This window comes from Hippopotamus amphibius, chromosome 9, assembly GCF_030028045.1.
Source record: "Hippopotamus amphibius kiboko isolate mHipAmp2 chromosome 9, mHipAmp2.hap2, whole genome shotgun sequence".
NCBI lineage: Eukaryota > Metazoa > Chordata > Mammalia > Artiodactyla > Hippopotamidae > Hippopotamus > Hippopotamus amphibius.
The window spans coordinates 104,035,273-104,060,513 of NC_080194.1; the positions used below are offsets into that span (position 1 = coordinate 104,035,273).

Below are 25,241 nucleotides of genomic sequence, written 5' to 3' on the forward strand. Positions count from 1 at the left end.
CTCAAGAGGCAGAAGGGGAGAACACACACCAAGTTTTATTGGGGGGGGGAGGGAAGTATTTACAGAGGCAGGTAGAAGAGAAGGGCATCACACAGGGTGGGGGAGAAGGCAGACAAGGATACACAATGACCCCTGCACCCACCCTAACCCCAGGAAGGGCGGGAGAGCAGCCGGGGCCCAGGAAGACGGGCTGGGAAAGGACAGCAGGGAGGCTGAGTCCCTGGGCTGGGGGGCTCAGGGGCTTGTAAACATTGACCACTCTCAGAAGGGGATGGGGGTGGGAGAGGGCTCCCCCTACACTTCCTCACAGGGTTAAGGCCTCTCCAGGCTCAAGGGCCCCCTAAATTCAAAGTCTCTTTAGCTTGGGGGGGGGGAGGGTAAGGAAGAGACAGGGAAGAGTGTCATCCCCCCTCCCCCTGCATTGGCTGTGGCAGGGGTGGGGGCAGTTACATTCAGTCACAACAGTGCTCCCCCCACACCTCTAATGCCGCCAAATACTGGCTCGAGGAAAGGGGGAGCTGGGGGGCCAGCAGCAGCAAGACATTTCCCCCTGGCCCATCACCCCCTTATTGCTTTAGAGAGAATATTGTCTTTTCACGGACGCTAACACTGTTGAAACCAGGGAGAAGCAGGTGGAGGAGGCCCCTCCACCCCCGAGGCCAGCTTTATCCCCCAAACACTGACCCAGTTGCCACTTTGGTGCAAAAAAAAAAAAAAAAAAGAAAAGAAAAGAAAAAAAAAAAGAAAAAGGAAATAAAAGTCGTCTCTCTGGGGATAGACGGGGAAAGAAAACTGGGGCCACTCCCCATTTCCCCAGGGCAGGAAGGGTAAATACATTCATGGAGGGGAGGCAGTGGCAGAATCTTGCCCTAATACTGCGCTCTGAGCAATGAGGTCCACGGGAGAAGTTAGATGAGAAACGCAAAAGATACAACAAACTTAAAAAAAAAAAACAAACAAAAAAAACCCCCACAATGGAGACAAACCCAGGTAGGTGATTGGGAATAAGAAGTTGGTGAAGGGCAGCCTACCCCTGACCCAGGAGAGACAGACACTCCCATTCTTGACACCCTACCCAACATTTAAAAACATCAGGGGAGCAGGAAGGGGAGAGGCCACTTGCTCCTCTCCCATTTGGTCAATGGAGGGTTCAGGGCAGAGCTGGGTGGTCCATGTCCCACACAGCTGGCTGCAGGTGGGGGCTCCCTTCTAACAGCCCCGCACTGCAACCTGGAGCCCCAAGTGGCCCACTCCCGTGGCCTCCCCGGCCCCTCCTCTACCCCCTTCACAGGAGAAAAAACAGTCATTAAGTGGTGCCTCTCTCTCCAGCTCCGGAGGAACTGCTCCGCCCCCACCTCGCTCAGGATTGAGGCAGGGGGCACAGCAGGGGCTCGTGGCCCAGAAAATACATTCATGTGGCAAGGCAGGGAGCTGGGGCTTTCAGCGTCACACCCGGGCAGGCCCCCAGAATGGCAGCGGAGGGGGAAGCCCCTCACCAGGGCCAGAGTGGAAGTTCTGCCGGCCTGACAGCCAGATGAGGTTGGCACCGCTGGCCCTCTCCCATCCACCCCGTCAGCCGGCGCAGGGTGGCATCCTGGGGCGCTGAGGCAGCCTGGCCCATTTGTGCAACTTTCCCCCAAAGCAGCAAAGCCAAGGGGCTACTTTGGCCCCCACCCCAGACACCTCTGCCACAGTCACAGCAACAAGGGAGCCGTTCACAGCGGGTCCGGCCGGCGGGGCTGAGGGGGCCTCGCTGTGCAAACTGCTGGCAGCCCAGCTTCCAGTTACCCCAGTGGCCCACCTTGTGGGGCAGGGAGGGTAAGTGCAGCCTCGGGGGCCAGGCAGGACAGGTCCGTGGGGCCTGTGTCCCCACTGCCCCAAAATAACAGTGTGTTTTTTCTTTCCGTCTCCTAACCATTTTTTTTTTGTTGTTTTTCTTTTTTCTTAAAAAAAAAAAAACAAAAACAAAACAAAAACCTCTGTGGATCTTCCATTGTCACTCCCACTATCCCCAAAAGGGAAAGGGAGTGCTTACTTAGAGTCTAGGTTTTAACAAAATTTTTTTTTCTCTCCTAATGTTTTCTTCAATGTTGTTTAAAATTAAAAACAAAACAAAACAAAAAAACCCTTCCCCCCATTCTGTAAAGTGCCTCGTGGTGGGTGAGTTAAGGTGCATCGTGTGGTTTGTAACAAGTGCTGGGGACCCTGCCCCTGCTTCCTCCTATGCTCCTCGTGGGGAGCCTGCAGGCTGGAGACCCAGGGGTCCAAGCCGCTGCTGCTGCTCCTGGCCTACAGCCCAGGGCGCTGGTGGGACGGGCTGGTCAGTAGTCATCCACGCTCTCGATCTCACCAGAAGGTCCGTGCAGGGAGTACCCTGAAGCCGGGGGAAGCTGGGTTTGAGCTTGCCCGCCCAGGCTCCTGCCCAGTGCTGAGGAAGGAGCCTCCTCCCCGCTCCAAACTCACCCAAGATGCTGGGGTCCGAGTGCAGCATGAGTGCCCGCCTCTTGGCCTTGCTGCCCTCCCCAGGGCCGAGTTTGGTGCTGTGGTTGGTCTGAAAGGCTGTCTGCAGGGAGCTGCTGCTCAGCCAAGCCTCCTGTGAGGCAGCAGAGAGGGAGCGGGGGTCAGGGGAGTACTGGGTGCCCTCACCCTCTCCAGCCAGAGCTCTGTGAAACCTCACCTGCTGCTGCTGCCGCTGCTGGCTGGCTTTCTGCTTGGCCCTCCGCTCCAGGAATTGTTTGGCAAATTCTTTGGCTTCCAGCGTGTCCCCCAGGCAGGAACGGATATAGTCGTGGACATCGTAAGGGGATTCCACCTCCTTGAGGATCGCTACAGCCATAGGCACTGCGGGGCAGGATGGGGCAGTCAGGGCCCACCTGACGCGAGTCTGGAAGCCCCGGCCCGGCCTCCCGGGGAGCGCCGCCTGTACCATCCAGGCTGCCCGCCGTGCTCAGCGTGTGCAGCATCTGCTCGCACCACTGCGTGAAGCCATCCTGGGGCCGGGGGATGCCCTGCAGCAGCTTCAGCAGCTTCTCTTCCTCCTCTGTCTTTTTGCGCACAGGCCGACCTGACAGGTGGCTGTACGAGTCGCTGAGAGGGCCGGGGTGAATCAGAGACAAGACGTCAGCTCAGGAGTCCCGCATCCTTCCACCCTCACCCCTGCCGGCCCCGGCACCCACCTGAGAGAGGGGCTGCTGCGGCTGTTCTTCAGGCCCAGGCTGCGGGCCAGGCTCCCGCTGCTCTTGAGGGTGTCCTCCCACAGTCCCAGGCCGCCGCTGCCCCCACTCTTGTCGGGCCCGCCCCACAGCGGCCCGGCCTCAGATACCCACTGGTTCAGGGGGGCAGTGCCCAGGCCCCCGAGCTGCTACAGATGGCAGGAAGTCAGGGTGGCCCAAACAGAAACACACACACTCAAGAATGCTGAGCGGGAAGGTTTGTTCAGGTGGCAAGGGCGGGGGTGAGGTGGGGGCTTCACAGGAGAGAGAGCCTCCAGAGTCGAACAGGGACCAGTGTGCCCCCTACCCCGGGTCACCCTGGGAGTTGACCGGAAGGGGTTCCCGAGGGCCCCAAGGTGCCAGCCAGCAGGGCGCCGGGCCCAGCCTGCTCACCACGCGGTGGTTGGGGGCCTGAGCCCGCGACGGCTCCCGAGGTGGGGGCTGCTTATGCATCTGCCGCTCGCCCTCCAGCTGCAGCTCCAGCAGCGTCTTCATGGACAGGCCCTGCTTGGCCAGGCCGGCCCACAGCGGCGGCGGGGAACTGGGCGCAGGGGGCACGGGGACGGCGGCCACCGCCTGCTGCTGCTGGAGCAGCTTCAGCAGGAGCTCCTGCTGCCGCACCTGAAGCAGAGACGCGGTGAGGGCCGCCGGGCCCCGCAGCGCCCGGGCAGGACGCGGACTCAACTGGGGCCCCACCTGCTTGCGCCGAAAAAGCTCCTCTTCCTCCTGCCGCCGCTTCTGCTCCTCCTGCTGCTGCTGCTGCTGGCGGCGCTTCTCCTCCCGGCGCTTGCGCTCCTCCTCCTCCCGCTTCGCCCTGAGCTCCACTTCTCTGCGCTCCTGGAACTGGGGCAGTCAAGATCAGACATCAGGCCTTCCCCGCCGTGGCCCGGCCCCTGACACCCCAGGACGCCAGCCCCAGACGCCCACTCACTTTATGCTGCAGCTGGAGTTGTTCTAGAATTGGACCCTGAGTCGAAGAGTTAACTGGTATGTCCCAAAGACTGGCCTCACCGCCTGTGGGGGATGGGGGGCAAAGGCAGCTGCGGGAAGGTGCTCTGGCGGCCGTCAGTTCCCAGTTCCCCACCCACCTGGGACCACTGGAGACGGGAAGGGGACTTCAGGACTCAGGACAGGCCGGGCAGGGAACGGGCTGGCCACACACCTGACTGTGATGAGGCTGAGGTATGTATGTCCCAGAGGGGGCCCGAGTCTGGCACTGACAAGGAGCGGGTCATCGTCGGGAGCAAGTTCTGGTCCCCACCCCTGAGGAGCAAAGCACCGAGGCTCAGCACCCTAGCGCCACCTCCGGCCTGCACCCCCTACGTCCTGAGGGCTGTCATGCACACACGCGTGCTTGCACGCAGCCACGGGAAGGCAGAGCGAGGATAGCGCATCCCACACACCTGGGGGGTTTGAGAGCTTGGAGCTGCTGCAGGAATGCAGTGAGCTGCTGCTGCGGCGGCGGCGGCGGCAGGTCCCCCAGAGCTGCCTTCTCCCGGAGCGCACACTGCGGGAGCTGGCGGCTGCCGAGAAGCGGGCAGGCATGAGGCGGGCTGGCCACGGGGCGGTGCGGGCCCTACAGACAAGCCCTGCTGGCTCCCCATACCTGCTGACCAGCTGAAGAAACTGCTGGTGCTGCAGCTGCTGGTACAAGGCGGCCGCCGCCAGCTCCTGCTGCTTCTTCAGCCGCTCCTGGTCCAAGTTTCCCTGAGTGAGGGCCAGAGCGTTCCTGCGGCTTTGACCTTGTCCTCCCCGGCACCACCCGCTGCCACCCGCCAGACTCCCGCCTCCTGTCCCTGCTCTGCAAAGGCGGGTACACTCACCAGCAGTGGGGGTGGTGAGGGCCCAGGGGCAAAGGGCACACGACCCCACATCTTGATCACCTCACCCAACGGCTGGAAGCCCTCGTCACAGCCCCGCTTCACAAGCAGGGCCATGGAGAAGTAGCCCGCCTGGAACCACTCCGCCATCTCCTGTGTCGTGAAAGGGCCTGGGCCAAGGGAAGGGGGGCTGTGGTCAGCAAGGTGCGCCAGAGGAGCCCTCAATGAGAACAGTGCTATCCCCGCGCCCCAGCAGCCCCCGCTGCACGCTCCGCTCCCCATGGTCACCTTGGATCTCCCCCTGTGGGTCCTTGTAGAACCACTTCCGGGCTGCGCCGTGGCTGAGGGGGAGGGCAGTGGCAGCGGCAGAGTGGCGCAGGCCCTGGGCCTGGATGGCGGCTGTGAACTGCTCCTCCTCCAGGGAGCTGTCCTGCAGGGAGGCCACGAGCTTCTCTGCCTCCTGGGAGCCCAGGGAGAGAGGGAAGGCTCAGCCAGCCAATCCCAGCAACATCAGATGGGGCTGGGGCTAAGGTGGGGTGGGGTCAAGAGATCAGGTCCTGAACACAGCAGGACAGATGGGGAAAAGCCTGGAACCAGGACAAGGACAGATGGAACAAAGACTCTCCCCCAGAGGGGAGGGTCCCCAGCGCCTTCTCAGGCCCCCCCACACCTGCTGCAGGTGTTTCAAGCCTTCATCATCTTCCAGATCTCCAGGTGGGCCAGGGGGTGAGCCCACCCCAGGACTCAGCTGCATTCCCCTCATATCGTCTCCTACAAAGAGCAAAGGGAAGGTGGGATGGAGGAACTGAGAGAAGGGGGCGAGACAGTCTCCCTTCTACCACCTTTATTTCAGAAAAGTGGGCTCTAACTGTGGCACCCCCACAAACACCCCTTGCACCTCCTTCCCACAGGGAAGGAGACCATTCTCCCCATCAGGCCCAGGCTCCAGGGAAAGGGCAGCCCTGCTTGCGGGCTACCTTCAGCTGCCGGCAGGTCCTTTTCCACAGCATCATCGCCTTCCCCGTTAGCTCCCCAGAGTGGGCCCAAGGTAGGCAGTGGGGACGGGGAGCTGGACTTCTCCTCCTGAGGAGGCAGTGGGGTCTGTTCCTTCCCACCTGAAAGGGAAGGGTAATTACCGGAATTCAAAACCAAAGCGCTAGAAAACCTTAAAAATGACTTAGCACAAACCCGCCATTTGTGGCCAGAAGGGCCTCCGGATATTGAGTCCACCCACGTATCTTTGGTCAATACAACTAAGGTTCAGTGAACTGACACCGCAAACTCCACTTTGCACACTTCCTCTTTCGCCCCTACCGTAATGAACACGCACCCCCTTGCTGTCCAGGACTGTACACACAATACCACTGATTTAATACCGTGTTTAACAGATTCCTCGACGGATCTTCAAAGGTCATTTTGATTCTGCTTTGATTTTTATCTGAGACCCGGCCTCCCACATGGTGTCAGCACGGGCCGTTCTCTGCACTGCTTGCGGACCCAGCAGGCGTCCTCCTTACCCCAGTGCGCAGGCTTACCCGCCTCAGGCCCCTCCTCGTCCAGCCCTTCAGAAGGCTCTTCCTCCTCTTCCTCCAGACCCTGGAAGTCGAGCTCCTGCTCCTCAGGAATGGGCTCCTTGGGGCCCTTCTGCACAGGTTAAGGGATACGACAGGGAGGTGAGTGGTATAGGATAAAAGGGTGGAGTAAGAGGACCCCCTCAGGGCAGGTTCCCACCAACCTCTAAGAAGAATCTCCCCCTCGCCTCCTCACAGATACCTTGAGAGGCAAGAAGGCCCCGGAGGCATCGAAGGTGCCCATTTCTTCATCCTCATCGTCCAGGCACCACTCCGGGAGCCCATCCTTGTCGTCGTCAAAGCCGTCAGGCCCTCGGCACCTCCGGAGGTGAGCGCTGCCTCCCCCACCCCGCCCCTCCTCTTCACCACACCCTCCTCGATCCCCTCGCACATCAAAGTCAAACTTGCGACGCCGGTCCCCATGTTCCCGCCAGCCAGCAGAACGGGGGCCGCCATCTGGGCAGGAAAAGTCGGAGAAGGAGAATCGGTATCCCAGTCAAGCCAGTCTCCACTCTTCTGCTGCCCACCAGGACCCCCCGTCCGGAATAACTGGCAGTGCCGGGACTGCTCTCCCACCTGCCCCACTTCAGCGCTCTCTGCTCCCTCTGCCTGGCTGCAGGTGCCCACCCCCACGCCCACCTGGCCCCAAGCTCACCAGGGCTGGCGGAGCGCCAGCGGTCGCCATCTCGCCGGGGTCCTGCCCCAACTCTCCAGCTGCCCTCTTCCTCTTCCTCTTGCTCCTCTCGGAGAGAACGCCAGTTCTCGCTATCTGAGCGGGCATGCTCCTTCCTTGGGCCAGCCCCTCCCTCATCAAACCCGGATCGTGCTTGGGGGCAGGGGAAGACACAGTCAGCGGACAGCGGCCACGGTCCCTGCAAGACTCCTACTATATACCTTGCCGGGAAAGAGGAGCCCAGCTCTGGGCCCTCCTGCCCCCACCACCTCCCCCAGGAAACATCTCCCAACCGGGGTCACCCATTTCAGTCCTCCCCCACCTCTTAATGACCTTCAGGGGCCTGGCCACCAGCCTCGCCACTCTCCATACCTCCATCCCTCCTGGCCGACTTCTCAAACCGCCTCTCGCCTCTGCGGGAGGGAAAGGTGTGGGTCAGAGGACAGTTCCCTCCCCGACCTGCAGGGTCTCTGCTCACCTTGTCTGTTCTGCCCTAAGAGAGGTGGGGGCGGGAGTGGGGAGGGGACTGGGCTTGGAAGGGAGCCCCAGGGCCCGTCCAGAGAATCAGAAGGAAAAGGGTTCAGGGCCACGGTGGGTCGGAGAGCATGGGGAGAGCTCTCTGACCAGGGCTCATCTGGCAGGTCTCCTGCTGCCCTGTGATGACAAAGACCTAAGCCTCCCTCCAGGGGGCCCTGGGCCCTGACCCGGCCCCTCTGCTCTGCCTTTGTGCCACCTTCTCCCAGCCTGCACCTGTCATCCCAACTTTGGCTACGCTGGATCTCCCGGGGGTTTCGGCCAAAGGCCCCATCGCCTTCTTCAATGCTTCTTTGGTAAAAGCAACTGTCACCACGGCCGCGGCCTGGAGAAGGAACGAGGTGTGCCTGGGAAACATGCCGCATCACCTCTCCGAGTCCTCAAGACCCCTGAGTCCCACCGCCGCCAGCCCCAGAACACGCCGTCACCCCCTCTACCTCGGCTCCGAGTGCTGCCCCTGCCACGGGAGGCGCCACCTAGGGGGGGACCGGCCCCTTTCCCCATCAGCCTCAGCACAGCCACACTGTTCACTGACAGGGAGAAGTTTCTCTGAGGAGGGAGCCAGGGGTGGGAGTGAGGACCCGGGCACCCGACCACCCCCACCCCGTCCACAACCACAACCTCCACCACACGCCTTTCCAATTCCAGCCCCCTCCAAGGTGGAGACCCAGCGCCCTGCCGGCAGGGCCCCACCTGCTCCTCCTCGGTCACAGGCTCCAGCGCCAGGGGCTGCAGCGGCTCCTCCTGCAGCACCGCGGCAAACTCCTTATCTTGCAGCTCATCGGGGACCTGTCAGTTGGGGCAAGAGGCACTACATGTTCCTGGACCCTCTCCACTGGCCAAGGCCAAGCGGGAAACTGGGCCACACCCCACCCCCGCCCACCCCCACCTTGCTCTCCTTGACATAGAGGGCCAGCATCTCCTCTCGCCCATAGCGATAGTCGGCCAGCTTGTACTTGGGCATGGCGGGGGACGGGGGTGGGGAGGCCACACTGCCACCACTTGAAAGGGCCCGCAGCCTGGAGAAAGGACACGAGAAGGAGAAAGACAGGAATCTGGGCAGCCCTGTTCTTCCCGGCTTCTCCACACCACCCAAAGCACATCTGACTCACCACTCAGGCCCAAAGTTGAGGGTCTCTGCTGCCATTGTGGTGCTGGGTGTGTCCCAGAGGTCGGAGGGGATGAGCAGGGGAGGGGGTACCTGGTGTTCACTCTCCAAACACCTGTGGAGGCGTGGGGGACACTGGGCCTTGGAGACAGCACGCCTGGAGAGCCTGAGAGGATGAGGACTGGGTCCCCACCTAGGTGGGCACAGTAACAGTTGCTTTAAGGACTCACCTAAGCCAGCCACCTGCCACTCACACCATGAGTTAACCAAAGAGTCACGCTGGGGGAAGGCCTGGGGGAGGGGAGGAAACAGGCAGCTAGAGCCTCTTCCAGCTTCTGCAGGGGGATGCCCTCCCTCTGGCCCAGACTCACCTAGCAAGCAGCCTTGCCCAGGGGAGCAGACAGGGCAGGGGCCAGGCTCTCTCCAGGCAAGGGCCTGTGCTGGAGTGAACCAGGGTCCCCAGGCAACTGGGTGTTGATCTGACCAGAGCAGTGCCCAGGAAAGGACCTTCACATCTGGGAAAGATCCTTAACGAGGGGCGAAGACAAAAAAGTGGGGTTAAATTAATGGTCAGGCAGACTGCCCTGCCTCCAGCCCTCCTGTCTTGCATAACAGGAAGGCCCACAGCTGCCTGGAGGCTGCTGGTTATGGAGCACAGGGGACCACAGCCCCTGCTCCTCCTCATCTCTGCCCGCCACTCATCAGGCCTCTCAAGCAACGAGTTCACTCAGCAGAGCTCGGCTGAGGCACTAGAGGTGTGGCAGAGAACGCCAGGCACCTCCCTACAGCTCAGCACTCTCGTCAAGTGGCCCAGCACTCAGTAAAGGGGTGGCTGAGGTACACGTGGATGTTTAGGACAAAGATAAAACACACACAAAACACGCGAAAAACTCACTGGAGTCACAAATGTTCTAGAGATAGAAAAGGCCAATTATTAACAGGATTAGAAATTTATCTGGGAGCAAAATTACCTCTCCCCTGAAAGCAATCAGGTCTGGCTGCTTGGCAGCTAGAATCCAGAGACTCAGTCCGGGGAGAGACCCGACACAAAAGGAACAGGGGGGCTATTCCAGAGCCAGAGGTGGGCACACACTGATGGCTGCAGGCAGGCAAGTCCAGCCAGCATGCCTAAGGCTCATTTACCAAACAGGAATCAACGCCAAGGCCCTTTTCCTAGGTGATCCCAGGAAGAGCCCAATCATAAGTACAAAGAGCTGAGAAGAGAACGATGTTACTGTGATAGAAGTTAGGAAGAAGGCTCCTCACCATAAAGCAAAAACGACGTCAGAGTTACAGAGGCTGATGGGAACAGTGGTGGCGACGGCAGTGACCTGGCCCTCTAAGGAACAGCAGAGGAGGCTCTCAGGAGGTGGCTCATCCCTGGCGGTTCCGAGCAGAGGGCGGGAGGGCAGGGTCTCAGGGAGCCACGCAAGGGCTTCCCTCACTGGCTGGGGCGGAGGCTAGACCGGAGCACCTCCACAGTTCCCATCAACTCCAAGACTCCACGACTCTGGGAAGGAAGGAGAAAGAAGGGTTTCCACCAGAGGGGCCAGGGGAAAGCAGCTCTCATCTACAGCTGCAGGCCAGAAGACCAAGCAAACTCAATGACAGACACAGGACCCACTCCCAGAATCCCAGCATCCCAGAGTGAAATGCAGCTTTGAGACCATCCAGAGCAGGGCGGACCTCCCCCCGCACAGGCCTCTCTTCCACAACAGCTTCGGCTGGCCGCTTCTGGAGCTGGAGCATGCCCTGGCACACACAGCTATCAGACAAGACAAGCCTGTTGAAAAGCTCTTCCTGTCACTAAGTTGAAGTAGGCCTCCCACTCAAGTAGGACTCTGAACAGCGGAGTCCGGTTAATTCTGTCTGTGCTACAACCTGTACGTAATTTGGCCAATGAATGAATCTTGAAAACATTAGCTAAGTATAACATGCCAGTCTCAAAAGAACAAATATTGCATGATTCCTCCCACGTGCGATTCCTACGGGACTCAAATTCGGAGGAAGAGAGCAGAAGAGTGGGTGCCAGGGCTGGGGGGCAAGGAGACCGGGGAGTTGTCGTTTAATGGGGACAGAGTTTCAACTGAAATGGGGCAGATGAAAAAGTTCTGGGGGATGAGGTAGATGGCTGCACAACAACATGAATGTATTCAACACTGCAGAATTGTATCCTTAAAGATGACTAAAATGGTATATGTTATATTTGACCATTTTAAAAAGGGTTAGGGGAAAAAAAAGACATTTGGGGATAGCTATCGCATACCTAAGTCTTCTCCACGCCAAGAAAAACACTTCACTTCCTTCAAACAAACTCAGTAGAGGCTGTTCTGAGCCTCTTCCAGGCCACCCCAAAAGAGCCCCATCTCCCAGATGGAATGGACAGAGTCCCATGAGCATGGAAGGCTGCTGCGGGGCGAGGAGACAGAAAAGGGGACAACTCACCCTCCCACCCGTCCAGGGAGTGGCAAGGGCAGCTGGCCACCGGGTGCTTTCCACTTTGGCTGTCACCTTTCTGTCCTGGTTGTAAGGAGCAAACTGAGGAAAAGCAGTGGCTTCCGGCGTCAGAAGCAGGGAAACTGCGGAGGAGAGAGAGGTGATCAGGCGAGAGGAAGCAGAGGAGTGGCCAGTGAGCAAGGTTAAGTGTCTGGGCGGGCCCAGCTGGGGGGGCCTGGTCCTAGAAGCCAGTGGCTGCCTGCCTGGCCCTTCCTTCGACTGTGAGCAGCACACACGCCCCATGGTTTCAAGCTCCAAACAGGCGTGCGTCTCCCCCACATGCTTCCTCAAAGCCACCGCTTCTCCTCTGGGGGCAACTCTGCACCCCAGGACACATTCAGCAATATCAGGGACATTTTTATGCAGGTGTGACTGGGAAATGCTACCAGTATCTAATGAACAGAGGCCAGGGATGCTGCTAAACAGCCTACGATGTACAAGATGACCCCCGACAACAAGGAATTATCTGGACCCAGATTATCAAGAGTGGCACAGTTAAGAAACCCTCCTGGATGCTGTAGGCAGAGGGTAACCATGCCTATTGTCTGTTTATGGGCAGGAATGGAAGACAAGAGAAACCAAATTTACTCCAGCTCATTCCTCCCTCTGAAGAGCAAGCAAATCATTCCCTAATTACACTGTCTCAGGAGAGAAATCTGAAATCCTGCCAGGAGGGAAGTCCTCAGGAAAAGAATAAACACAATTGTCCTAAGTCTGTCTATCACAAACTTTCAAAGCCCAGCATTTGGCTCTCTTTCCAGTGAAGGAAAGAGCAGGAGGTGGCGGGCGGGGGCTGAAGACAGCATCCCTCCCTGGCTTATTGACCTAAGAGGGTCGTGCTTCGCCCCCACCTCTCAGCATCTGTCTGCCTCATCTATCCATATCCCCCCCTTCTCCTTCTCAAGCCTCACTCCCCGGGCATCAGGTTTATTGCTATTAAAAGACTGCCCCCTGCCGGAGTCCAAGGGAGAGGACACACACAGTGGTCCTGGGTGCTCACAACAGGCTTGAGGGAACAGGAGGGGAGCCTGTTCTCTGGGGTTCAGAACTCATAGGAGAAGGAAAAGATCCAGAGAATAGGCAGCCCCAGTACACGCTAAGTTAAGAACACGATTTCCTCATTCCATCACCCCTAAAATTAGCCCCAATCCAGAGCAATGTGCCTTGGCACAGGAAGGCACCACTATTAACAGAAGTAGAATCCCAAATTCCCCAACATTTGAGCAACTGCCCAGCCCCAAGCCTGTTTGAGGTGACTCCGCCCTTTCTTAGGATGGAAAGAAGTGCAAGCACATGTTCCTCCCGGCTGGTCAGTTATCCTAGCTCTGCCCTCTGAGCCAGCATGACAACGCCCCGCAGCATGTCTAGTAGTTAAGTTTTCAAAGCACTTTCACACTTTACCTCATTTGATCCCTTCTGCCCACTTGCCCAGTCTTGGGCTCCAGCCAGAGAAAACAAGGGAGGCTGCAGCTGCGCTGATAGGAGACCCCGACCTCTCTGACATCCTACCCAAGACTGGAAAAGGGGCACACGTGCAGCAGGAACCACCCAAACTCGCAAGCACACTTTGTGAGTTTTAAACCATTTTTAATTTCTCAATAGAATTTTTAAAATCCTTCCCATAGAGATTTCCCTGACAGTCCAGTGGTTAAGACTTCGCCTTCCAATGCAAGCGGTATGGTTGATGCCTGGTTGGGGAGCTAAGATCCCCCATGCCTTGCAGCCAAAAAAACCAAAACGTTAAAAAAAAAAAAAAACCCAAAAAACAAAACAAACAAAAAACCCCCCAAAACCCAGAAACAATACTGTAACAAATTCAATAAACATAAAAAATGCTCCACATCAAAAAAAAAAAAATCTTAAAAAAAAATCCTTCCCATACACACCTCTTCTCTAAAGTGGGACCCCCCCCCACCCCAAACTCCAACCACAGATGTATAAGCCAGGGCAAACTGGGGTCCTTCAATTCATCAAACCACACACATTACTGACACATCCGCTGGCTGAGAAAGCCAGGCCACGAGTCTAAGAACAGAACTCACTTGACTGTAATCACCACATGGGACCCTTGAGGTCCCTGGTCCCTGCCATGGCAGCAACACAAAGCCCAGCTCTGTTCCAACCCTGCCCAGTGACATACCAGACCTGCCACCTGGCAAATACAACTGAGGCTGGGGTGAGGGTGGGTGACCTGGGGCTGCACAGGGAACGGTACAGATGAAGGACCAGAGAGCAAACTCCCACACCGTGAGAAGCTAAGGGGACCAGCCTGTTGTTACCCATGATGTTTCCGTGCAAAGCCAAGGGGGGGTGGGGGGGTTAAACTGCAACCCCGTGTCAGCTCTCAGGGGCAGCAGAAAGGCTGATCTTTGGAAAAGCAGCAACGAGAAGCAAGAATGGAATGAGACTGGGGTGGGTGAAGGAAAGAGCTGGCCAACAAGTACTGGTTGAGCATCACCACGCAGGGCCAGGCCCGGACCTACGATGGACCAGACCTAGACGCTTACGGGGAATTCTAGTAATGACTTGGTAAGACATGCGAGATGAGGGTCTCTTTAAAGTTAACTTGGGGGGGCGGAGGGCAAAGTGTGAGGGCTGTGACTGGGGAGCTGCCGCATCAGGGGACATGCGCTGGGAAGGGCCCAGCCTGACGACAAGACAGACTAAGGTGTTTCACACGGCCGAGCAACCAGGAGGAAAGAGACCCCAATGACCAAGCACTAATGTCGCTCGCTGAAAAGAAATTTAGGCGAACACCCAGTCGAGGTGCTGTGGTTAACAGGAGAGGCTTCCACGTTAGCCAAAGTCACGGAAAGCTTGTACTTTAAGATCCGCCGGGCCCAGCTCAGGCCCATAAGAACCCGGAGGCGCGCTGATGGAAATCTCCGGAGAGAGCCGAGCAATAGGGTCCCGGGCCCCCGGCCGGAGGAGGCGGGTGGGGAGAGGTGGGGGGCCTGGGCCGGGCTTCCGAGGGGCCGGAGGACTACCGTTAGGACAGCGGGGTGGGAAGGAGGCGGGCCGGCCCGGGAGGACGGCGTGCCCTTCAGGGAGGGGGCGCCAGGTGCGGGGGCGCGGGCGACCGCCCCCCGGGAAGGAGCCGGCCTCCCTCGGGGCGGCGCGGCGGCGCGGGGGCCCGGCCTGCGCCGGGGGAGGGTCCGGCGGGGAGGGCTGGAGGGCGGGCGCACCGGACGTCGGGGGCGGCGGCCTCGGGAGGAGACGGGGGAGGGTCCGTGCCGGCGGCCCGCGCTCCCGCTCTGGCTCTCGCAAGCTCGGCGCGGCCGCCTCGGCGTCGGGGGCGGGCCTGGCCCGGGCCCGGCCGCGGGCCGGGGTCCGCGGGGCCGCCGGGCGCTTACCGCGGCGGGCGGGCGGCGCGAGGCTCCGGTCCCGGGGCGTTGGCGACGCGCGGCGGGCCGGGGGGCGGCGGCGGCGGCGGCGGGGGAGGGGGCGCTGGCGCTCCCGCGGCGGCCGCTCCTCTCTGTTTGTGTTTGTAGCAAGATGGCTGCCCGCCTCGCACCACGTGACGCGGACGCGGGGCCGCGGGGCCGCCCCCTCCGCCCCCGCTGCCGCCGCCGCCGCCACCGCCCCCCACCCCCCCCTGCGGCTCCGGCCCGCTCCGACCCGCACGACCTGGCGCTCTCCCAGCGTGCCGGGCGGGCGCAACCCGGACGCCCGCCGCCCCCGGACCCCCCCCCCGGCACGTGACGCGGGAGCCCGGTTCCTCACGTGACACTGCCTGCTGCGGGCCGGGGGCGGGGGGTGAGGGTGTCCCCGGGGTGCTCCCCGGCTGCCCCGCCCCCCCGCACGTGACGCGCGACCATCGCGAGGAGGGCCGCCGCTAGCGGCATCGCCGACCTCCCGGACGGTCGGCTTCCTACGGGAAGCCCGCCTGGATTGAAGGAGGCCACCTACAACCCAGAGGTGTGTTCCTCAGACATCCGGGGGTAGATGAAATAAACGAGGAACCTAATGGTTTAGAAACAATCCCGGGCAGCACTGGCTGGTGAGGCCTGGAGTTTCTATCCGGCTCCACTACCGACTAGCGCCCTAGACCTCGGGGGCGAAGGAGTTCACGCTGTCGGGCCTCAGTTTCTGTTTTATAGTAAGGTATTGTCGCTCTTCTCCGCCCCATCCCCGGCCCCCATTCCACTCCTTTCCCGGAGTGCTGAAAGAATTAAAATAGGTGACTGTGGAAGGCTTCGGAAAAAGAGAAACTAGTATGCAAATGAGAATTAGATTGACACTGCCTTTGTTTAAAAAGGAGGTTTTCAAGAATGACTTCTCCGATTCCCTGAACTTCTTAGGATGAAAAACTTTTGTGTGTGTTTTCACTGTTTTCTTTGGAAGTTACTTCCTAAATTCCTAAAACAGCCGTTACCAAAAACAATATAATCTTCAGGACAGGGAAAGGTAAATTCAGACTTGGAACCTGAGTCCTCTGTGTTGTGCCAAAACGGTGCGTGGACCTCCGGAGCCACCAGGAAGGCCCTTTGTTCTTGCACCGAGCACACTCCAGGCTTCTATGCCGTTGTAGTTTTCGTGTCTCCTTTTTTAGGTTCCCTTGATTTTCTTGCAGTCAGGATTCCTGCCTTAGTGTAGTCAGTGAAGCTGCTTGCTCTCAGGCTGGGAAATGAAATTGTTTAAAGCGAGGGCTCGTGTGATGGTTCCATCCATTACTGACTATGGCCTTGGACAACTTTACTGATCTCTGAGTCTCTGTATTGCGTGGTAAAGCACTTAACACAGTGCTTGGCACAGGGCAAGCACTCCAGAAATGTTAGCTAGTAGGGCCTTCTGGGTCCACAAGATTCAGGTTGTTAACACTGTATGAAAATGTATCAACAGAATCCAATCTCAGGTCAAGTTCATCTAGAATAAAGTTCTCAAGTTTATGACAGCTGTTTTTTCTTACTCCATGTTGCTTTTTTGTTTTTTTAACTTTTCTAGATTGTGTCCTACCCTCTGAATAAGGTCTTAGCATGTTTTAATTATTTATTAGCAAATGTGAGATTGTAAATTATGGTGGAGAAATGGTACAGGGGTAAAAAGGGGGGGATCCCTGTGAAGTGGAAGCAGTCGGGGACAGTGGTGGCCTGTGCTGAGCAGGAAGGAAGAGCAGGATTGGGGTAGATTTAAGAAAAGAGGGCATCAACTTTAGAATAGTGACAATCCTAGCTGATGGGAGAAGAGGACCTGGATTGATAGTTGGATGAGAAGTGAAGTGAAACTTAAGTTGAGGGCTTTAAATGCTATCATGATTTTGATTGGAGAGTAGTACCTACCTACCTACTAGATGCTTTGTGATTGATGGATCACCCCAGGTTCCCTGTATACCGGCTTGTGATCCTGGCCAAGTAATCTCCCCCAGCCATAAAGTGGGAATGCTTCTGCCAATGATGACACTGTGGAAATTGAATTGTATAAGCACCCTCTTTGAGAAACGAAATAAGAAACAAATTGGAATCTCCCATACAAAATTAAAGAAAAAATTTTGAATGAAGAAATCACCTGGACCTAAGACATTTTTGTTTATTCAGGTACTGTGCTGTGAAATGCCTTGGTCTGTGTTGTTTTAAATTTGGAAGCTTTTGAACTAAACTAAGAGATGTAGTTAGATGATTAATCGAGATGAAAGGGAAGTCTCAAGTAAGACTAAACAGGCAAACTCTGCCTTTTTTCCTAATGGCTAATTACCCTGCGGTGTTTGCCTTGGGTGAAATGCAAAATGGTAAGAACCATCTTAGTGTCAAATCAGTGTATCACAATGCCTGGCTTCACCTATCTAAATTGCAAACGTTTATATTTATCTGTATGTCAAAGTTTGGAAAATGTTTTAGACATCATGAAAAGACACATAGCCTGTAATGGAGTGATAGCTCATAAACTGGGCTTATTGTTAATTATCAGACAAAATGGGCTTACAGTTAACTTACTGAGTTCAGAATTACTTTCTGCCATGAACTGAGTTCTTTGGTCGAACAAGTTTAAATGCTTCATCAAGTCACCAATGCAAAATCACCACATTGCTAAATCTGTTCTCTTATGTGGCCTATCAGCAGCATATGACACAGCCAGTTGCTACCTCCTCCAAGAAATGCTTTCTTCACCTGGCCTCCGGATCACCATACTCCCTTGATTTTCCTCCTACCTCACCAGCTGCTCCTTCTGAGTCCTTGGCTGGTTCCTTCTACCGTCCCTATCTCCCAGGGCTCAGGCCTTCCAGATCTCTCCATTGTAACAGGAGGGATTGCACAGGATCTGAGCCCAACTGCTAGACATTCCTGCCTCACCTTAGCCATTGCTTCCTTTGGAAAACCTTGCATCCCCCAAGGTCATATTGGCTGTACCTCCTTAAGGGTCCACTGAACCCTGTACCTGCTACCTGCTGAGCAGTGGTCACACTGTCTTGCTCATCTTGTTTGCCTTCCACAGTAAACTATGAGCTGTTCTAGAATGTATCTAGTCTTCCAGCAGCCTAATGGGTCTCCTTCATCCAACTTTGATTGCTGAGTAGTATTCCTTGGTATGGATGTACCACACTGTTTAACAGTCACCCATTGAAAGACACATGGGTTGTTTCCCGTCTGGGACTATTGCAAATAAAATTGCTATGGACATTTGTGTATGAGTTTGTAAATTCCCATGAGCCTGGGTCATATGGTGAGTGGGTGTGTTTAGTTTTAGAAGAAACTGCCAAACTATTTTCTAGAGTGGCTGGACCATTGAACATTTTCACAAGTAGTGTATGAGAGATCCAATTTCTCTGCATTCTCCTAAACACTTAGTATTGTCAACATTTTTTATTTTACACATTCTAATAGTTGGGTAGTGGCATATCATCATGTGTTTTGGTTTTTTTTTTTAAGATTTATTATTTATTTAGTTAGTTTTGGCTGAGTTGGATCTTTGTTGCTGTACATGGGCTTTCTCTAGTTGCAGCGAGCAGGGGCTACTCTTCTTTGTGGTGCGTGGGCTTCTCATTGTGGTGGCTTCTCTTGTTGGAGAGCCGGGGCTCTTAGGTGTGCAGGCTCAGTAGTTGTGGTACATGGGCTTAGTTGCTCCTTGGCATGTGGGTCTTCCCGGACCAGAGATCAAACCTGTGTCCCCTGTATTGGCAGGCCAATTCTTAACCACTGTGCCACCAGGGAAGTACCAAAGTTTTTAATTTTGATGAAGTACAATTTATCAATTTTTTTTCTTTAATGGATTCTGCCTTTGGAGTTGTATGTAAGAACTCTTTATCTGACCTTATGTCATGAATTTTTTCCTATATTTCTTCTAAACATTTTATAATTTTGCATTTTATGTTTAGATCTACCATCCATTTTTTGTGAATTTTTTGCATAGGGCTGAAGCTCAGTTCTTTGCCTATTTATTTATTGTTTTAGCACCACTTGCTGAAAAGACTGCTTCTTTCCCCATTCAGCTGCTTTTGCACCTTTGTCAAAAAATCAGCTGGCTGTACTTGTGTGAGTCTATTTCTGGGTTCTCTGTTCTGTTCTGTTGATTTTTGTTGTCTGTCCCTTGGCAGATACCACACTGTCTTGATATTGTGTTTACACAGTAAGTCTTAAAATCAGGTAGTGTGATTCCAACTTTTTGTTTGTCAAAATTGCTTTAATTTCTCTTGCCTTGCCATATAAGTTTTACAATAAACTTATCTACATCTACAAAACTTCTTGCTGGGATTTTCATAGGAATTACATTAAATTTGGAGAGAATTGATATCTTTAGTATGTTGAATCTTCCAAAACGTGCACATGGTATATCTCTCCATTAATTTAGATCTTCTTTGATTTCTTTGACTAGCATTTTGTAGTTTTTAGCATACAGAGTTTGTACGTTTTGTTAGACTTATACCTAAATATTTTCCCCTCTCCCTCCCTTCCTCCTCCTCCTTACCCTCTCTCTCTGGAGTGATTGTAAATGATTTTTTATTTTTTTAATTTTATTGGCTGTGTTGGGTCTTCGTGGCTGCACACAGGCTTTCTCTAGCGGGAGCCACTCTTCCTTGTGGTGCGTGGGCCTCTCACTGCAGTGGCCTCTCTTGTTGCAGAGCACGGGCTCCAGGCGCGTGGGCTTCAGTAGTTGTGGCACATGGGCTCAATAGTTGTGGCTCACAGGCTCTAGAGCACAGGCTCAATAGTTGTGGCGCACGGGCCTAGCCATTCTGCGGCATCTTCCTGGGGCAGGGAGCGAACCCATGCCCCCTGCATTGGCAGGCAGACTCCCACCCACTGCACCACCTAGGAAGTCCTGTAAATGATTTTAAATTTTGGTTTCCAATTGTTTATTGCCAATATATAGAAATACAATTGATTTTTGTATGTTAATCTTGTATACTGCAAACTTGCTAATAAACTTGTTTTTTGAGGATTCCTTGGAACTTTTTATGTATATACAATCATGTCATTTGCAAACAGAGAGTTTTTCTTTCTTCCTTTACAGTCTTTTCTTTGCGCTATTGCATTGGCTGGGACTTCCAACAATGAGAGTGATGAGAGAAGACATCCTTGCCTTGTTCTTGATTTTAAGAGAAAGGTGTCTAGTCTTACACCATTAAGTATGATGGTAGCTGTAGTTTTTTTGTAGATGCTCTTTACCAGGTTGAGGAAGTTCCTTCCATTGTTTTTTTGCTAAGAGCGCTTATCAAATGGGTTCTAATTTATGTTAAGTGGTTTTTCTGCACCAATTGACATGATCATATGTGTTTTTTTCTTTAGCTTGTTAATATGGTAGATAATACTGGTTGGTTTTCTTATACTGAACCAGTCCTGCATCTTTGGAATAAACTCTACTTCTACTTGGTTGTGGTATATATTCTTTTTATATACTGCTGGATTCAGTTTGCTAACATTTTGTGAAAGGTTTTTGTGTCGTTCATGAGAGGTATCGTCTGTAGCTTTTCTTCTTTAGTATTATCTTTGTCTGGTTTTGGCCTCATAAAATTGATTAGGAAATGTACCTTCCGTTTCTGTTTTATGGAAGAGATTGTGTAGAATTTGTTATTTCCTTTTTTTTGGGGGGGGGGGTTAGAATTCACCAGTAAAACCACATGGGCCTAGGTATTTCTTTTTCTAAAGGTTTTTTTTTTTTTTGAATTATGAATTTAATTACCTTAACAGTTATAGAACTATTCAGATGATCTATTTCATCTTGGGTTAGTTTGATAGTTTGTGGTTTTCCAGGAGTTGGTCCCTTTTATCTAAGTTGTGGAATTTATATAGGTAGAGTTGATTGTATTATTCTCTAAGTGCACTTTAATGTATGAGGGATCTTTAGTGCTACCCCCTCTTTCATTTATGGCAATCATAATTTGAGTCTTCTTTCTCTTGTTCTCTTTTTTGTCAGTCTTGCTAGAGGTTTATCAATTTCATTGATCTTTTCAAAAAACCAGCTTCTGGTTTGAGTTTCTTTATCGTTTTTCTGTGTTGTTTCATTGATATTTGCTCTTTATTATTTCCTCCCGTCTTCTCCCTTTGGCTTTACTTTTTCTAGTTCCTTGAGGTGGAAGCTTAGATTATGCTTGCATTCTTTTAAAAATACTATTCAGTGTTTCCAGAATATTCCTTGATTCCCTGAAGAACCCGTTTGTCCATCAAAACTCAGTTCAGATGTCACTTCTGAGGTAGAATAGGGTTGTAGCCAGCATTTCCTCTTCACGCCCAAATACCCTCCCAAACCTGTAAGAATCTGAAGCTAAAAAGGAGAACCACAGGATTTAAATGGTGCTGGGAGAGAAGTTCTCAGGAGCCTGGCCTCTTTCCAACATCCAGTCAAATGGGGTCAGACTCTACCGGAGGCAGCTAGAGAGCAATCTGGGGGTGGGGGTGGGGCATAAAAATGCCAACTCAGCTGATCTGTGACCCGCTGTGGGCCAACACCTTTCCCTGTGAATAGGGACCTTCAGGTGCTCTTCTCTAAGGGAGGAGATAATATGGGACTTCACAGAGGTAGAGGGGAGTAGTAATGAGTGGTGGGGGTAGGGGCAGTTTCTGTTTGAAGGTACATGGGAACGGGGACACGTGCCCTAGGGTCACCCAGATGATACCTCATAAGCCACTGCGGGCTACCCTGACTTGCGTGCGATGACATCAGATCTCAGTAGTCCACTGCATCGTGAGCACTCGGGACTTCTGTGGGGACCGTCCGCCCGTCTCCCTTCCCTGTTCTCCCTGACTCCTTATTCACGGATATGAACTCCCCTGACTCCCCCACATGCCGCTTGCACAAGGTCTGAAATCAGAGCATCTCAGAGGCAGACTCGGTAGAGAATGGGATTGAATGTATCAGCCTCAGGTCTCCCGTTTCTCACTTCTCACAGGAGATGTGTCTGCCTCAACTGTCCTTCGTTTTTCTTCGCTTCCCCAAATTCGCGTTTATGGACTGTGTGCTTGCACTGACTTCCCTGCCTTTCAGTTTGGCAGCTCTGCTGCTCTTCACAGCGTGACGTTCTTTAGGGGAAACCACGTGAAAATCTAAATGTCAGTTGTGTCCTCATCTCCCACTACAGATAGAACCGCTTGTCCTATTACACCATGCAGATCCCTCAGGAGCCACCTCATATTATTTGTTACGTTTCTAAAGCACAAGCTAAAGACACAATGCGTCTTGAGGCTTGATTAAAATGTAATGTTATAGTGTTATAAAACAAATTCGTGTTTCAGAAATTGATGGAATGAAATTAAAGGGCACAGATCCTAAAACCTGGAGTTTGAAGGTAAGAGTACTTCCTCACTTAATATTTACTCTCAGGTTTATTTAACATCAGTCCTAAAGTTAAATCTGATGTCGCATTTCAGACTCATTGTAGCCTTTTGCTTGGAATTTTAGAAAGCTGGGCATGACAATAGATTATTGGGTGGTAACAGTAGAAAATCAGAGTGAGTGGTGGCATAATTTAGAGACGGAAAATCCTTCAGGCACCGTTGAAGCAACTCCATTAGGCCCAATACAAACAAAATCTGAGATTGTATGCCGTGGTATTTTGCTTCATAAGCGTTTGATCATGTTTTGTCTATTGTTTGGAAGGAAAAAAGAGCCATTAGTCAGGAGACACACACACACACACACACACACACACACACACACACACACGCCAGTGTATAAACATATATCGATTCTTATTAAGAATAAAATCTGGGATTTCTACTCTTCATGCTTTCATCTGCATAAAATAATGCTAGTTGTAAAGTTCCAGATGCTTCAGTGTATCCCCGTTATAAGTTCAACATTAAACATGTGTTTCCCAAGTTGTAAATTATTCTAATACCACCTACTTTAAGAGGACTACCAAATCAATGTCACTGATAAAATTTTATTCTCTACAAGAAAATATGGTACTAATTTCTAAACTAGTGTTTGTAAATTTCAACCAGTCACCAAATAAAAACCAATGTTTTCCAGTTAAAAAAAAAAGCCAACTCGGAATTCCCTGGTGGTCTAGTGCTTAAGACTCCACACTCCCAATGCAGGGGACCCGGGTTCAATCCCTGGTCAGGAAACTAGATCCCACATGCCACAACTAAGACCCGGTGCAGCCAAATAAATAAATATATATTTTTTTAATTAAAAAAAAGCCAACTCATGTGTAGGCTTACAGTTCATAAGGTTGCATTGGATTTCTCAACTCAGTAGCAAGACAGGAATTCTCATCCCCATTTGAATGATGAGGAAACTCAAGCAGAGGGTAGTCGATGTCCCCAGCGCAGGTCTAATTCATTTTCAGATGGAACTCTCCAGAAGCTAAACCAACCTGGGCAGAGAACCCCTTCCCACTGGCCTTGGGGAGGCACCAACCCCCAGGTGCTGCCCTGCCCTTCCCGCCAGGTGGCGCACGTCCCTGCTCCCGGGTGGCGGGCAGTGACCGAAGAGCTGGTGGGGGTGGGGCTGGTTGAGGGGTGCGAGTGGGTTAGGGGGCCCGGGGAGCTGTGGAGGCTGGGCCTACGGCTCCCAGCTCGCGTCCCCAGGGGCTGGCCTGGGGGGTCAGCTCTGCCAGCGGCAGGGAAGAAGGACGCGCCCCCATGAACTGCAGAGGAGTCCCGGGGAGCTGTCCCCCGCCTAGGGGCGGGCCTCGCCACCAGTTACCGCTACGGTCTTGGGGCAACAGGAACCCTGGGCGGGAGGTCAGTTCTGCCAACTGCCACGCCTCCTCTGCCCTGAGGAACTCCGATGGACGCGAGAGTCCAGACTTGACTTCAGACCCCTTAGCGGTCACGTTTCACGGAACTCGCCGCCCTCCCTGCTGTCTTTGTAAGACCCTTACCCCCAAGTTCTCCACGGCCCTGCCATAGCCTCCTCACTTCCCTTCTCTTCGAGATCCCTCCGCGAATGGGGGTTTGGGTTGGCCCGGGAAAGCTGACGCTTCTCAGATCCTCCCCGGCTCCGACTTGGTACACGCCCCCTGCCTCCGCGCCCCGCCGTGCCCGTGGTAGAGCCCATCACCCCCGCCCGAAGCCTCGCGTTACTCAAACCCATCGCGCGGTTTTGCGAGCCCTCAGGAAAGGGGCGGAGAGAACGGAGGCCGCGAAGGCTATTCGAGGATCTGGCAGGCGCGGCCGAGTGGGACGGGCGCGCGTGCGCACTCGGCACCCTTCGCAGGAGCCAGGCGGCGGCGGCGTCTAGCGTTCTGGCATCTCGGTGGCGCGCCGCTTTCCTTCTCTTTTCTTCTTAGGGCCTGCCGGTCGCGGGCAGCGCCCTCTATTCCGGCCGGTCGGCGCAACGCTTGAGTGCCCTGGCGGGGGAGCGGGCCGCGTGCGCCTGGAGAGCACTGTGGACCGGAGAGAGTAGGCGCGGAAGAGCTGGGGATAGGGGGCGGTGGAGGGCCTTGAGGTTGGGGGCGATGTGATGAATGAATAAGGATTAGGGGTGCGGGAGGTGTCGGAGCTTGAGGTAAGTGGGAGGGAACTGAGTGGAAGGAAGAGGGGCGTCGAGTGCGCCCCTCCCGGCTGCACCCTTTGGGCAGGAAGCGGGGTAGGAAAGGAAGTGTTGGTCGCTTGTCACCCCGGCTGATCTGGTCCCTTTCCCGTGCCAGGACACACAGCATGGCCGAAAACCGAGAGCCCCGCGGGGCCGTCGAGGCTGAGCTGGACCCGGTGGAGTACACCCTGCGGAAGCGGCTTCCCCACCGCCTGCCCCGGAGGCCCAATGACATTTATGTCAACATGAAGACTGACTTTAAGGCCCAGCTGGCCCGCTGCCAGAAACTGCTGGATGGAGGGGCGCGGGGTCAGAACACATGCAGTGAGATCTACATCCACGGCTTGGGCCTGGCCATCAACCGCGCCATCAACATTGCTCTACAGCTGCAGGCTGGCAGCTTTGGGTCCCTGCAGGTGGCTGCCAATACCTCCACCGTGGAGCTTGTCGATGAGCTGGAACCAGAGACTGATACACGGGAGCCGCTGACCCGGATTCGTAACAACTCAGCCATCCACATCCGCGTCTTCAGGGTCACACCCAAGTGATTGAGCTGAGGCTGACCCATCTTACCCACCCACCCAGATACAGCTAAGCTCAGATGTGGCTCTTCTTGTACTGAGTACTGTCATGGACCAGAGCCATGTAGGAAAAAGCCTGTCCCCTTGCAGCCCAGAGGACTGTGAATTGAGAGGGCGAAAATTGTCTTTTGTTTTGCCCAAGCAGTGGGTCTTCCGGAATCTTTGTGGTCTGTAACCATTGTCCTATACAATAAAAAGTATCAAGTTGTTTTGGTGCCCGGCCACCCCACTGCACTGCCTCTCCCCTGTGTAAATTCTGGAAAGGAGAGTAGGAAAGAACTTTACAAGGATTTAGATACAGGAGGGGAACCCCAGTGTTTTCTGCCATCAC

The 25,241-nt window shown here is 54.4% G+C and overlaps 3 protein-coding genes across 14 annotated transcripts; 1 reads left to right on the top strand and 2 right to left on the bottom strand.

Annotated features, from left to right (window-relative positions):
- GIGYF1 (GRB10 interacting GYF protein 1) lies at positions 1 to 15,116 on the bottom strand. 10 transcript variants are annotated; one of them, XM_057749006.1, is made up of 29 exons: positions 14,768 to 15,113; positions 11,364 to 11,497; positions 10,185 to 10,428; positions 9,290 to 9,445; positions 9,149 to 9,209; positions 8,923 to 9,033; positions 8,700 to 8,829; positions 8,504 to 8,599; positions 8,248 to 8,359; positions 8,027 to 8,135; positions 7,649 to 7,689; positions 7,259 to 7,429; positions 6,806 to 7,059; positions 6,568 to 6,676; positions 6,010 to 6,147; positions 5,703 to 5,803; positions 5,321 to 5,492; positions 5,036 to 5,202; positions 4,819 to 4,919; positions 4,616 to 4,735; positions 4,375 to 4,475; positions 4,144 to 4,226; positions 3,909 to 4,055; positions 3,606 to 3,833; positions 3,177 to 3,361; positions 2,927 to 3,087; positions 2,678 to 2,841; positions 2,464 to 2,593; positions 1 to 2,374 (listed from the first exon to the last, which is right to left on the bottom strand). In XM_057749006.1, the coding sequence occupies exons 6-29, from the start codon at positions 8,955 to 8,957 to the stop codon at positions 2,322 to 2,324; spliced, it is 3,108 nt and encodes a 1,035-aa protein (XP_057604989.1). In that variant the 5' UTR covers positions 8,958 to 9,033; positions 9,149 to 9,209; positions 9,290 to 9,445; positions 10,185 to 10,428; positions 11,364 to 11,497; positions 14,768 to 15,113; the 3' UTR covers positions 1 to 2,321. The 10 variants fall into 10 exon arrangements, with proteins under 10 accessions (XP_057604989.1, XP_057604992.1, XP_057604991.1 ...); XM_057749009.1 differs by lacking the exon at positions 9,149 to 9,209 and having other exon boundaries at positions 4,819 to 4,904; positions 8,923 to 9,111; positions 14,768 to 15,116; XM_057749008.1 differs by lacking the exon at positions 9,149 to 9,209 and having other exon boundaries at positions 3,177 to 3,358; positions 8,923 to 9,111; positions 14,768 to 15,116.
- Positions 14,211 to 15,259, bottom strand: LOC130860993 (uncharacterized). The gene is made up of 2 exons (XM_057749502.1): positions 15,138 to 15,259; positions 14,211 to 14,889 (listed from the first exon to the last, which is right to left on the bottom strand). Exons 1-2 carry the CDS (start codon positions 15,257 to 15,259, stop codon positions 14,211 to 14,213), a joined length of 801 nt encoding a protein of 266 aa, XP_057605485.1.
- POP7 (POP7 homolog, ribonuclease P/MRP subunit) lies at positions 15,014 to 25,125 on the top strand. 3 transcript variants are annotated; one of them, XM_057749014.1, is made up of 2 exons: positions 15,014 to 15,332; positions 24,445 to 25,125. In XM_057749014.1, the coding sequence occupies exon 2, from the start codon at positions 24,455 to 24,457 to the stop codon at positions 24,875 to 24,877; it is 423 nt and encodes a 140-aa protein (XP_057604997.1). In that variant the 5' UTR covers positions 15,014 to 15,332; positions 24,445 to 24,454; the 3' UTR covers positions 24,878 to 25,125. The 3 variants fall into 3 exon arrangements, with proteins under 3 accessions (XP_057604997.1, XP_057604998.1, XP_057604996.1); XM_057749015.1 differs by lacking the exon at positions 15,014 to 15,332 and adding an exon at positions 23,571 to 23,663; XM_057749013.1 differs by lacking the exon at positions 15,014 to 15,332 and adding an exon at positions 23,989 to 24,196.
- Positions 25,126 to 25,241: the final 116 nt, after the last annotated feature.